The 13,148-nt window shown below is 41.7% G+C and overlaps 1 protein-coding gene across 2 annotated transcripts in view; it reads left to right on the top strand.

Annotated features, from left to right (window-relative positions):
* Window positions 1-792: 792 nt before the first annotated feature.
* The window catches only part of INPP5D (inositol polyphosphate-5-phosphatase D), a 168,839-nt gene continuing 156,483 nt past the window's right edge, over window positions 793-13,148 (top strand). For both annotated transcript variants that reach the window (XM_040348937.1, XM_040348936.1), the window contains exons 1-2: window positions 793-1,057; window positions 4,462-4,525. In XM_040348937.1, coding sequence (XP_040204871.1) covers window positions 924-1,057; window positions 4,462-4,525 — 198 coding nt within the window. In that variant the 5' untranslated portion in view covers window positions 793-923. The remainder of the gene's footprint in view (window positions 1,058-4,461; window positions 4,526-13,148) is intronic.

Here is a 13,148-nt window from a genome sequence, read left to right as displayed (position 1 = left end):
CGAAAAAAATCGCTGATCGCCGCCATTAGTAGTAAAAAAAAAAAATATTAATAAAAATGCCATAAAACTATCCCCTATTTTGTAAACGCTATACATTTTGCGCAAACCAATTGTTAAACACTTATTGCGATTTTTTTTTACCAAAAATTTGTACAAGAATATGTATCAGCCTAAACTGAGAAAAAAATAAAATGTTTAGATCTTTTTTGGGTGAATTTATCATAGCAAAAAGTAAAAAATATTGTTTTTTTTTCATAATTGTCGCTCTATTTTTGTTTATAGCGCAAAAAATAAAAACCACAGAGGTGATCAAATACCACCAAAAGAAAGCTCTATTTGTGGGAAAAAAAGGACGCCAATTTTGTTTGGGAGCCACATCGCACGACCGCGCAATTGTCAGTTAAAGTGACGCAGTGCCGAATCGCAAAAACTGGCCAGGTCCTTTACCTACGTAATGGTCCGGGTCTTAAGTGGTTAAATGACATAAAATTGTGGTCAATGTAGCAATTGTACATGCTATAATATTATTTTTTTATTATTTGCTATATTTCTTTCTATGAGCGTGAAGTTACCTTTTAGCCAAAGGCTCGATTGCTGTAACGTCCCACAGGATCTGAAATAAATGAAGCTTGATGCAGCTACATCTAGAAGTAACACAAGCAAGTACCTGGTGCAAAGTTGTCATGAGTTTATGTCACCCCCTCCCTTCTGTGTTGTGGTTTATAATAAGGAAGTCCCCATGTTTCTGTTTCCTCTGCATCTCAGTGTTTAAAACAGGAAACTGTAACACACAGAATAAGAGAACTAGTAGAGAGCATTTACTGTGCAGAACTTGTCTGTTTAATCTGAAGCTACTGAGGTCCTAACACTGTAGTCAGAGGGGTGTCCTCTGCAAACACTGCATCTAACTGACACTTCCTGAGATGTCAATGCCCTGGTACCATGGGAATATCACTCGCTCCAAGGCTGAGGATCTGCTGTCACATGCTGGCAAGGATGGGAGTTACCTAGTACGAGACAGTGAATCGGTTTGCCGGGCATATGCTCTTTGTGTGCTGTAAGTGAAATGTTACTTTTCATGGTTGATTGGAGATAAGTGTCATGCACCGAGTACACAGATGTTTGCATTGTGTAAAAGTTGTAGGCGAGTGTAGCTCATAGTGATCAAGCAAGTTGCCTGTTTTCATTGTCAAACCTTTACTGAAAAATATTGATATAACTTAATTTCGGATGCTAATCTACATTTTAAATTCCAGGTTTTTTTTTCTTTTATTGTCATGAAACGTTGTTTGGCACGAGGTACATCTTGATAGATTAAGGCTGGGTTCACACCATTGAAAATTGGATGCGGACAACCCACATCCAATTCGCAATAGCAGGAGATTTTGACCGACTCTCTATGGAGCCAGTTCACATATCTCCGCAGCAGCTCTGGTGCGTTTTGCAAAAAAACGCACTGCGTCTTTTGGTTAGTTTTTAGGTCTGAATTCTGCACAAAATTCCGTCTGAAATCAGTCCTGAAACCGTAAACCAGGACGCACCGGACCCCTGGCGTGGGACGGATGCGACAATGGTGTGAAGCCAGCCTCAAAGTATATTTGGTTTACATTTTCTATAGAGTAGGGGAGAGTTACTATAACTGTTTTTTTGTGCCATCTGTGTCTTATTAGAAACTTCCCCATCACGTCTTGTCCTGTAGACTAAACAGGAAGTGAGGATATCTTTCCAATGTGGGGGAAATTCACAGTTAGTTATTATGGAATAAGTGTCCCCATTGGGAGATTTCCCTTCTGTTCCTGATCTGGAGGCAATTCAAAATGTTGGATTTACCCTCACTGAAGATACTGTACCTTCACTTTCACATTTGACATTGGTGATCAGGACAATTTGAGAGACTGGCAGCATAGACAGCAATAAAAAACAGACAATGGTCCTAACTAGTGTTGCCACCTCTTCCCTTTAAACCCGAACATATATGAATTACACAGGTTCTGCGGCCAATTTAATGCAGTTAAGACACTAAGTGGGTTTAAGTAGCACCCTAATCAGCCACAGATCGTGTGTAATTAATATATGTTCGGTTTTAAAGGGATGAGGTGGCAACCCTAGTCCTAACCCCTCACCACTCTATCCAAATCTACCCAAAAATTGCCTTTAGTTATACTTTGAATGCATATTTTCTGGTATCTGTGTTTTCAGCATGATTGGACAGCCATCATGCTATGCTTAGAGCAGCTTTAATGGCAGATGTCTTCAACCAATAATCTATGGCTCCCTCTTAATGCAGTCAACATGAGGGGTCAGGACTGAACTATGAGCTGACATGTTTTTTGAAGGTGCAACAATGTCATCCAGCGTCAGGACAAGGTCATTCAGTGCTCACGGCAAAGATGCCAAACTGCAACCAGGTGTGCACCGAATTGTCTTCTGTAACTGGGATGCCAATCCTATCAACCACCACCCTTTTCTCAGAATCACTGCACAGCTCCTGGGTCCATCGGGTGAACTTCACATGGACCTGGAAGTGTACAGTGACATCATGGGACCTTCCTGCTGTGTGTTATTTGCCTCTACCGGTCTCCTTATGTTGATTGTGAATAGTGCCAGATGAGTCATAGGGAAAACGAAAGTCAGGGTACACCTGAAGGAAAAGTCAGAGTCAGACTTCCTCAGCCATGTTCTAGCAACCCCTTGTCAGCCATGGGGAAGCAGACATAAGGTCCTAAGTTCTGTGTCAGGAGGAACCTCCATCTTGGCATCTATGAACAGCTCTAAGATTTTTGGTTCTAAAATATCCAGAGCTGATTTTTAAATTGAACATATATATGTGTAACATACATTCACTGAAGGTCATAATGGAAACCCGAGACACTGTCATTCCAGTATCATCCAACGGCTGGAACTAAGCACTGCCTGAACAGGTCACTGACATAAAAAATATGAACAGTAACATACCCCTCTTGCTTCCCATAACAAATACTTGAAATTTACCCATACACATGTAGGCTACCCTTGTAAGAGCAGCTGGATTTGATTGCAGGGTCCTCCTACCTTCTCCCAGTGATGACACCGATACATGAGCTTAAAGTGGTCAAAATGCCCTGTTATTTTAACTGACAATTGCACGGACCTGTCCGGCATGGTGCTAGTCAATTTATACAGTCACAAGTACCTGCAAAGACACCTTAGCAATATCAGGTACTGTCTCCTTACACATAAATTTAGCAACTGAAGCTGGTCATACACTGATTGAAATTTGCCAGGGTCAGCAGGGACTGGCCAAATTTTGATCAGTGTGTGTCTATCCCTGCTAGACAGAGGTGGATCTTTTACCCCAAAAGGATCTACTTAGTAGTATGGGTTCTCTGTTCTTTGCCATGACCAACTGCCTCGGCCCTTCTGACACACTTGGTTAGCTAGTAAGGCAAACACCTATGAGGTATTAGAATACTACCCACAGATGTCTTAGAACATAGGAAATAGGTACCAGGCTAAGCGGTAGCAAATTGCATTATCACCAAGCAAGAACAAATGGCAATACAACAAAACAATAAACTAAAATAAAGGAGTTCATTAGAATGCAATACAAACTTATGAAAATTCTAGGCTGTAATATGGCAATTCATGTAGTTCACTGTGGTACTAAGCAACAAACCTTGTACTTGCAGCACTGGTAAAGAGCAGCATAAACAGAAAACTATATATAAACCATGAATGCAATAGGTAAGAGTCCCACAGTAACCCTCTGCAACAAATAAACAAAAGGTATCAGAAAGCACTCTGTGTATATCCCCCTTAGGTCTATTTATAACTCCTAAAAGGGATAACCCCGTGAGTTAGTTGTACAATGTCTGTGGTTGGTTTGCAGACTTCAGCCGGATAACGGTGGGGCCCAAAATGTACAGTTGTACACTTTGTTACCATCGCATTTAAATGGTAGCCTGTATTTAATTTATGCCGCGTACACACGATCGGACATTCCGACAACAAAACCGTGGATCACACAAATGTTGCCAGGAATTCAGAACGTCAAAAACGCGGTGAGGTACAATACTACCACGAGCCGAGAAAAAATAAATTTAATGTTTCTGAGCATGCGTTGAATTGATACCGAGCATACATAGGATTTTTGTGCATCGGAATTCGCTACAGACGGTCGGAATTTCCAACAACTTTTGCTGTCGGAAAAATTGAGAACCAGCTCTCAATCATTTGATGTCGGAAATTCCGACAGCAAATGTCCGATGGAGCATACACACGGTCAGATTTTCCGACAACAAGCTCACATCAAACATTTGTTGTCAGGAATTCCAACCGTGTGTACGTTAGTGTAACTTAGAAGACTTTCTGTGTGTAGTACAGTTGCAGTGTTTGTTTGGACATCAGAAGTTCATGATCGCTTTCACTTGTTGCTAGAAATAACTTGTAAATCTTGATTCTTGACTTGGTTTGTGTTTTTAGGTTCCAGAATTGTGTCTACACATACCGGATTTTACAGAATCCTGGCAGTCAGCTGTCAGTTGAGGTTAGTGAGATTATTCTTACCTAAAAAAATTCCATAGATATTTTGAAAACATACATTTTCTTGGGTAATTAAAGCAAATCTGTCCTGTGAATCATTATGACAGTAGTTTACGGCACATCTGTATTTACTACAGCCAATATTCTCATAGCAAAGCAATCAGCTGTTTAGAAATAATTATTTTAGATTATCGGGTATATAAAATAAGGCTATTTTCAAGTTGTCAGCTCTGGTGATGATGAGAATAATCTTTGAAGTGCATGTATATCCTAATCTTTGAAGTTTGTGTATGTATATCCAAAACTATAATTTGTCTTTCTTTAGTTTTAGGTTAGTAAAGTTTTGAAATGATGGAAGCGCCATACCAGCTTGTAAAATTCTTTGAACATTTTTATTTTGCATTATTTGACTGTTCCAAAATAAAATCTTCCAAAGAATTCTACAATCCCCTCTTTCAAAACTTTAGTAGACTCCTCTGGGGGTCCAGCCACATCCCACAGCTGCTTGTGAGGAGCCTCTATGACCGCAAACCATGCATTACATTATAAAGCGTCTCTTGAGGGGCAGTACTCCTACATAACAAAGATAGTTTTAGATTAGGTAAAGGTTAAAAACCCTGCCTGGTTATTTTTTGCTGTCTTTGTTCAAATGAGGAACTTTCTCTTCACTTCCTGTCCCAGAGACACAAAAAGTAGTTATAGGAAATCTCCCATTCCCCTTCTAGGCAGTTTTCCCCCGAACAGGTTTCCCCATTGGAAGATTTCCCCTCATCTCTTATTCTGTGGACTACTCTAAAATGCTGCGTTTTTTCTCATTTTCATTCTAAGTGACAATGGTCACCATTACAAACAGAGTGGTGGAGCTCCCCAATGGGGACACAGACAACAATAGAAACTTTTGAGGAAAGTGGAAAAAGTGCTGGACTTGTAGGATTATCTCACTGGTATTGCTATCTTAAAGTATTGATGGTGATGTAAATGGTCTGGTTCCCATGCAGGCAGCTTCTACACACCAGAGGATCTCCATGGTCTCCTTGGCCTAAAGTGAAATGTAACAAAAAATGAAATTGGAGAGCAATACCACTGCTAATAGGTCCAGATACAACTTTATCCCAATAAATGTCAGGGGGGGCAATCCAAAAAGGTATCCAACATGTTTTTAGTGTCCAAGAGTGCCCCCTTCATCAGAGCTTGATAGACAACAATGTGAATAGACTACATGTGAACTGGACCTTTATTGTGGTTTTTTTTTGTGATTGCAAGCACAGGCCTTGTCAGCAGCTGGTTTGGCAGCAGCATTGAAAACTTGGCAGAGGGTCTAACCTTTCACCACTCTATCCAGATTTAAAAAAAGTTTTGCAATACACATTAACTTTGTCTGGCTATCTAAACAAATGGAACATGCTCAATAGTTCAATGGTCCAACGCAATTTAGCCCAAGGTACAGCTATCATATAAAATGTTCATATGCTGACTATCTATAGGTTGGCAGCTATTTCTTGCTTAAACCATACTCCTACAACTACACCTGCTGTTAATATTTTTTTACAGGTTGGGGCTCACGGCTACCATGGGCTCATGTCAAATCCCATGGATTCACATAGTTCACAAACACTAAACTTTTGGCTGAATAGTTAGTAGGTTTACCACTATAAATAAGAAACATTCAAATGAGTCAATTGGGACTTTCTGAAGTGCACTTTGCAGTACATAGGTCTGGAAGAAAACAGGAGAAAATTGTTGGACATCATATATTCCCATCTGGAATAACATTAAAGCTCATGTGAATCATATTTGGAAGTGCAGATCACTCCCTCTATCTCCCTCTATCTCGGACATTTTCCTACTAAATCCCCCCTACCCCCTTTTCCAAATTGATATACCTAACTCTTTTTTGCACTCCATAAAAAAGGGCATCTCTGAAATCTCTCTGGGTGTCTTGAGCAAAATGCATCACCCAATCTCTGCTGCTGCTTTGTTGAAACTTAGGGGGGTATAGGCATTCCTGATCCTATCAGCTATCACCAGGTAGTGCACTTATCCAAAGTTATGGGTTCCGCAAACATTCATATTTTAAATGCTAGTGTTACCAATAAAATCTATATTTAAGATTTATTATCTCACATATATGATATATGGTTAAAATAAGAGTTCTATTGACCAGAGCGAAAGCTTTAACATAACACACATTTATTAGAGAAAAGATATTAGTCTATCTAATATACTGCATATATTTACAGTCTTTAAACTAAGGGAGTAAAAGTTAGTTTCAAATACAAAGTAAGTACATCACACTAAAAATATCAAACATAACAATTATGACAAAGTATATGGTAAGTGCGTGGGAGATTGTTTCTGATAATTTACCTTGCTACTGACGTCCCGGGCCCAGGATCCTCATCACCTCTCTCCAATCTATTGATTGAGACTCCTTATTTTATAGCCCATATGTAACCTCTGATTGGCTATAGTTAGCTTTCCCAAATATGGACTTGCTTTTGTGACAATTAAGCTTTGAAGATAAATTAATTGGCCTTAGGTTCAATGGCTATTCATGGAAGGGTACAGTCAATCCAGGTGACTCCGGTATTGTCTACCATCCCACTGTGATTTCATCCTGGCTTGCTTTGTATCTCCAAAAGATGTAGTAGATTGGCCGTCTCTTGCCACCTTATCACAAAGCAATCATGCATATCAAAAACGGAGAGTGCTAATTAGATATATTCAAGCTAAACTGTCAGCCTACTCAAATTATCAGAAATAATTTCCCACTCACGACACATCTAACATTATCGTGGAATATATATATATATGTACAATTATGGCGATTAGACATGCCAATTCTCCTAAGGCAACAGATGACCCCTTGTGGCCAGTTGAGACAGATGAGACGAGGCCACACTTTAAGTGAGTAATTGTTTATGTCTAATCTCTATTAGAATGTTAAGTTTCTCCCTCTGCCATCTTAGAAGTCGGCCAAGATATATCACCATGCCGTCATGAAAATCAATATCCCACATTGCAATATGAGAAGACATTTTATTCCCATTTCCATCCAGGTCCTAGTGGTGACTAAGCTAAAATCCCCATCATGTAAAAGTTCATTCAACCTTTCCTCTGTTTTCACCATATCATTACTAATTTGAATTATATGGGTATCCTTCCTTGCAAGCAGATTGTGGAGGTTTACTGACAAAGTATACATTTTTACATCAAAATGGGGTATGTATGTGCTAGGATCTGGGACATCAGGGGTACTCTCAATGATATAGTCTTCTGTTAACACTGGTATGGGGGTTACTATAGTTTCCCCAATAGTAGTGTACTCATGTGGAATGAATCAAAAATTTGGATAGGGTATTGGACACGACTGACCCCCATAGAGAAATGTCTGGTGATTGGTGACGACACAGTATAGTCCATCCATGTGGTAGGTGACCCTTGTGCTTGGTGTTCTCCATTTTGACAACTTCACTGGGCAGTTAGCCTCCATTTCACTTGGAATGGTTTCTTGAGGTGGTTGGCGTGGACTTTCCAGTTGGGGGTCCCTTGCTACGTTGGCTGTGGGATCCGGGTCATTGTTTAGACCACAGACTGGAGTGTCAATTTCAAACACATCACAATGGCATAAGTATCTATTGTCTTTGACAGTGCAGCAGACAGTGTGTGGTGCTTTCCATCGCCCTTGAACTTGAATGAGCATTTCGGGGAGGTGCAACCTTCCTTGTACACGTCATTCTCGAGGTATCCGAGGGAGTATATGGACGCCATTGTGTTAAAGTAGTCCTCTTGTGGATGGAACACGGGCAGCGACATTGTGAAGGATATGTACATTAGGTCACGGTGGGTGCACAGTGACTGTCTTTTCTTGTAAGCAAATGGCCCTCTATTTGGGTGTGGTGTCACTATCCCTATACTTCAAATTGTGGAAACTGGCACAGGTTTGCACTTGTCTCCAAAATGTACATTCATTCCACCACTAGTATTAGTGTGAGTACAATAACATTGCGTAAGATCGGTATCTTTTAATATCAGGGATTTTACCGGCTTGAATATTTCGGATGACATTAGTGACCTTTGTTAAAATAAAATAACATTTCCAAAAGTGCATATTACCTCTTTGCCCCTACCATCCTCTCTAGCTTTCTGATTATTTATATTTATGATTTCATTTATTTTCTGTTGTGTCTTTTCAAACAACTGGGCAATGTCTTTCATGTTATAAACTGTAAACCTTTCCTCCTCTGCAAGCCCCTCAACACCCTGCAGAACTGGTTTCAGCACATGCCGACCCTCTTCCTGTTCAAAATTTCCGATATGCCTGCGAATCGCTGACAAATCGGCTCGGTTCCAAATTGACATGCCAGATCCAAAAAGTCCTGGGATGGCTGCAAGTATGCTGTCCGTGCCCTTTAACTTTCTGGATCTGAAAATGCCCCTGTGGGGAGGAAGGTTTGGTTCTGCAAATGGATCCTGAGTTCGGCTTGCATGGGAGGCAATCCAATCTACTAGCAAGGAAGAGTAAAACAAAGATACATTTGTCCGGGCACATGAGCCGAAATCGGCCATGTTCCACTGGGACAAATTCAATACCACTGGCACATGACTGGAATTGACGTTATTAAACAATATTCCCGGGATTGAGGTTGCCGTTAGGCCACTAGGTGGTTCCTCTTGCAGTGATGGGCATTCCAAGGATGTTGGTTTGTAATAGGGGATTGCAGCTGTATGTTTGGGCAAAGTTGTAGGAGTAAGGGTGTTAGGTTTTGGGGACACCTGCAAGGTAATTTTCCCTGGGACGTACTGAAGAGTGGATGCCTGAGTGTGGCTGTATAAGGGGATGGAGATAACAAAAGAATATTTCCACTCTCCGGAATCACTCAACCATGTCTTTTGAATCAATAAGGATCCGTTCTGAAAACTCATGACTCTATCCTGGTAGTCCGTGGCATTCCCAGCACCGCCATTCATCCAGAATAGATGATTATCAATGGGGCCACAGGCAATAGGACGGATTCCCCCTCTATGCAGTAGACCGGATTCTGTTCAACGATCACACTGATGAGCGGTCCAGTCTCCTCTCCCTTGGTATGTCCCATCAGATGGAGCAGGATAACAATCCACATCGACTCCATGGCTCTAAAAGGAAAGAAAGCAGAACATTTTAGTTGATTTCCTTGGCTCCATGGAACTGTTTCAGTTGGTTCAGTTGGTTCGCATAAACCCATTTATCTTGTGTCTTTTTGCCCGTCTCTATTCTGATCTTATATACAGATGGACTTAGTTTGTCAATAATGGAAAATGGGCCTCTCCATTTTTGACTTAAACTGTTATCCAGGGGACGTAGTTCCAAGAACATAACTCGGTCTCCTATGGTCCAAGTGCATTCTCGAACCCCTTTGTCAAAATACGCTTTGGCTTTTTTTTATTCTTACCCATTTGTGCTGCTGCAAAGACATGGATCTCTTTTATCGCTTTTTGGAGTTTAAGCAGATATTGGTCCATTGAAAGTCGGTCTATGGTAGGGGTATGCATCTCTATCCAGAGATGTTCAGGGAGTCTCATCTGTCTACCTGTCAGCACTTCAAAGGGTGTCAACCTGGTAGCATAAGAGGGGGTTGCTCGGATAGCCATGGCCAGTAAGTGGACAATTTCTTGATGTTGACAATTTTTTTTTTTGCATCGTCTTAATCTGCCGATTGGCTCTTTCAACCTGACCTGAAGATTCGGGGTGATATGGAATGTGAATTTTTGCTCCACCCCTAACATCTCTAGGCATGTTTTTACCACTTTCCCGGGAAAATGGGTCCCTTGATCTGACTCTATTGATGATGGGAGCCCCCATCTACTGAACATCTGTTCAACCAACATTTTAGCAGTATTCTGTGCAGTGTTACTTTTGGTTGGGAAGATCTCTACCCATTTAGAAAACAGATCTGTGACTACCAAGATGTATCTGTTGTTTCTAGGAGTGACTGGCAAGGGTCCCATGTAATCCATTTGTAAGGCATTCAATGGCCCTTCTTTCAGTCGTATTCTTAAAGGGGCATTGATCTTCCTTGGTGCAGGGTTAACCTGTGCACAGACAATACAATTGTCACAATACTGCTTTACATCACTAGCTACGACTAAGCATCGAAAGATGTGAAACATGTCAGCCACCCTTTTCCTTTTGTCCACCTCTCCTTTTTGACTGCACTGTTTTTGGTTGTTTTGTGTTTTTGATTTTTTTTGCTGAATAAAGACATCGTTTCAAGGAGTGCGGCAGTCCAGGAATTTTCTCTATCTACTGCTTTACATCTGTCATCATGGAAGGCCACCAACCTACGTTCTTTAGCCGCTCACTTGTTTTCTCTGACCCTTGATGACCCCCAGTAGGCAGGTCATGCACTAAGTAAATCATTTCATTTTGGTATTTTTCAGGAACCACCCAAGTTACTTCATCTCCATGATGCAACAATACCTTTTTATCTTCTGATAATGTGAGGTGTTTTATGTACTTTGCCAGAGTATTCCCCTCCGAGAGTTCTCCAATTTAATTTTGCAGTTTTTGCATGATTTCCTTAATGTTGTCATCTTGCCTTTGTATGTCCGAAAAATCCAGAACTTCTACGCAGGATTTTGTGAGGGCACAAACGATGGGGCACAAGACAGGGTCTGGTAAATTCGGAGGAATTTCCCAGATATCCCCCCCATGGAGCCCAGTGTGAGTCCACCACCATTAGTCAAGTAATCTGCTTACCAGATCCTAAGGTCCTAATGGACCAGATACAGCATATAGTTGATATACAGTTGATATATTGATATCAACTGTGTCCGCAATATGGTAAATCTCAGATGGACTCCAAACACAAATCTCTCATTGGCAGTTCGATCATGTAAGGAAGGAGAAGCCTCACATAGCGTAAAACCAGGGTGATTTATTAATAAGCTATGTGAGGCTTTTCCTTCCTTACATAATCTGGTAAGCAGATTACTTGACTAATGGTGGTGGACTCACACTGGGCTCCATGCGGGATCACGAGAGTTCAGTCGTTTGGAGTGTGCACGGGTGTTTGAATATGTCACACAACCTTATGGACGTTTTCACTTATCTTATTTAATGGACTTTTTACCTTTTTATGTCACTGTTCAATACATCTAATAGACCCACAAGGATCTTGCTTTATTCATACAATTGTCTATTGAAGATTGAGCACTTATGTTGATTAGCTTCACGTTACTTCCCGCCCGGCCTATAGCCGATTTACGTCCGGGAAGTGGTTCTGAAATCCTGACAGGACGTTCCAGAACGTCCTGCAGGATTTCATGCCGCGCGCGCCCGTGGGGGCGTGCAGCGCGGCGATCGGTGATGCGGGGTGTCAGTCTGACACCCTGCATCTCCGATCTCGGTAAAGAGCCTCCGGCGGAGACTCTTTACCACGTGATCAGCCGTGTCCAATGACGGCTGATCACGATGTAAACAGGAAGAGCCATTGATGACTCTTCCTCACTCGCGTCTGACAGACGCGAGTAGAGGAGAGCCGATCGGCGGCTCTCCTGACAGGGGGGGTTCGCACTGATTGTTTATCAGCGCAGCCCCCCCTCGGATCGCCACACTGGACCACCAGGGATGCCCACCATGAAAAAAAAAAAGCCTGCAAAAAAAAAAAAAGTCTGAAAAAAAAAATAACATTCAAAAAAATAAAAAATATGCCAATCAGTGCCCACAAATGGGCACTGACTGGCAACCTGGGAAAATCAGTGCTGCCCCACAGTGTCCATCAGTGCCACCCCAGTGTCCATCAGTGCCACCCCACAGTGTCCATCAGTGCCACCCCACAGTGCCCATCCATGCCCAGTGCCCACCTATCAGTGCCCATCTGTGCCACCCATAAGTATCCATCAGTGCCACCCATGAGTGCCCATCTGTGCCGCCTATGAGTGCCCAGTGCCGCCTATGTGTGCCCATCACTGCCGCCTATGTGTGCCCATCAGTGCCGCCTATGTGTGCCCATCAGTGCCGCCTATGTGTGCCCATCAGTGCCGCCTATGTGTGCCCATCAGTGCCGCCTATGAGTGCCCATCAGTGCCGCATACCAGCGCCGCCAATCAGTGCCACCTCATCTGTGCCCGTTAGTACTACCTCATCGATGCCGCCATATCAGTGCCCGTAATTGAAAGAGAAAAACGTATTTACAAAAAAATTAACAGAAAAAAATAAAAACATATTTTTTTTTCAAAATTTTCTGTCTTTTTTTAGTTGTTGCACAAAAAAAAACGCAGAGGTGATCAAATACCACCAAAAGAAAGCTCTATTTGTGGGGAAAAAAGGACGCCAATTTTGTTTGGGTACAGTGTAGCATGACCGCGCATTTGCCATTCAAAGTGCGACAGTGCTGAAAGCTGAAAATTGGCTTGGGAGGGAAGGTGCGTAAGTGCCTGGTATGGAAGTGGTTAAAGTGGAGTTTCCATCCCAAAATGTTTTTTTCATTATTGTGCTCATTAGACCTAAAAAAGCAAAAAAAAATAAAAAAAATGTTTTACTCATCTGGAAATGCCTGTTGCTATGCGGTCCCACAAAATCTGGCTTTGAAATCCCCTAGGATTCTGACATCATCTCCCTCTAATGCTCCTGGGAAATGTGT

Source organism: Rana temporaria, chromosome 4 (assembly GCF_905171775.1).
Source record: "Rana temporaria chromosome 4, aRanTem1.1, whole genome shotgun sequence".
Taxonomy (NCBI): Eukaryota; Metazoa; Chordata; class Amphibia; order Anura; family Ranidae; genus Rana; species Rana temporaria.
Note: the sequence above shows the minus strand (reverse complement) of the source record. Positions and strands in the feature narration are given on the sequence as shown.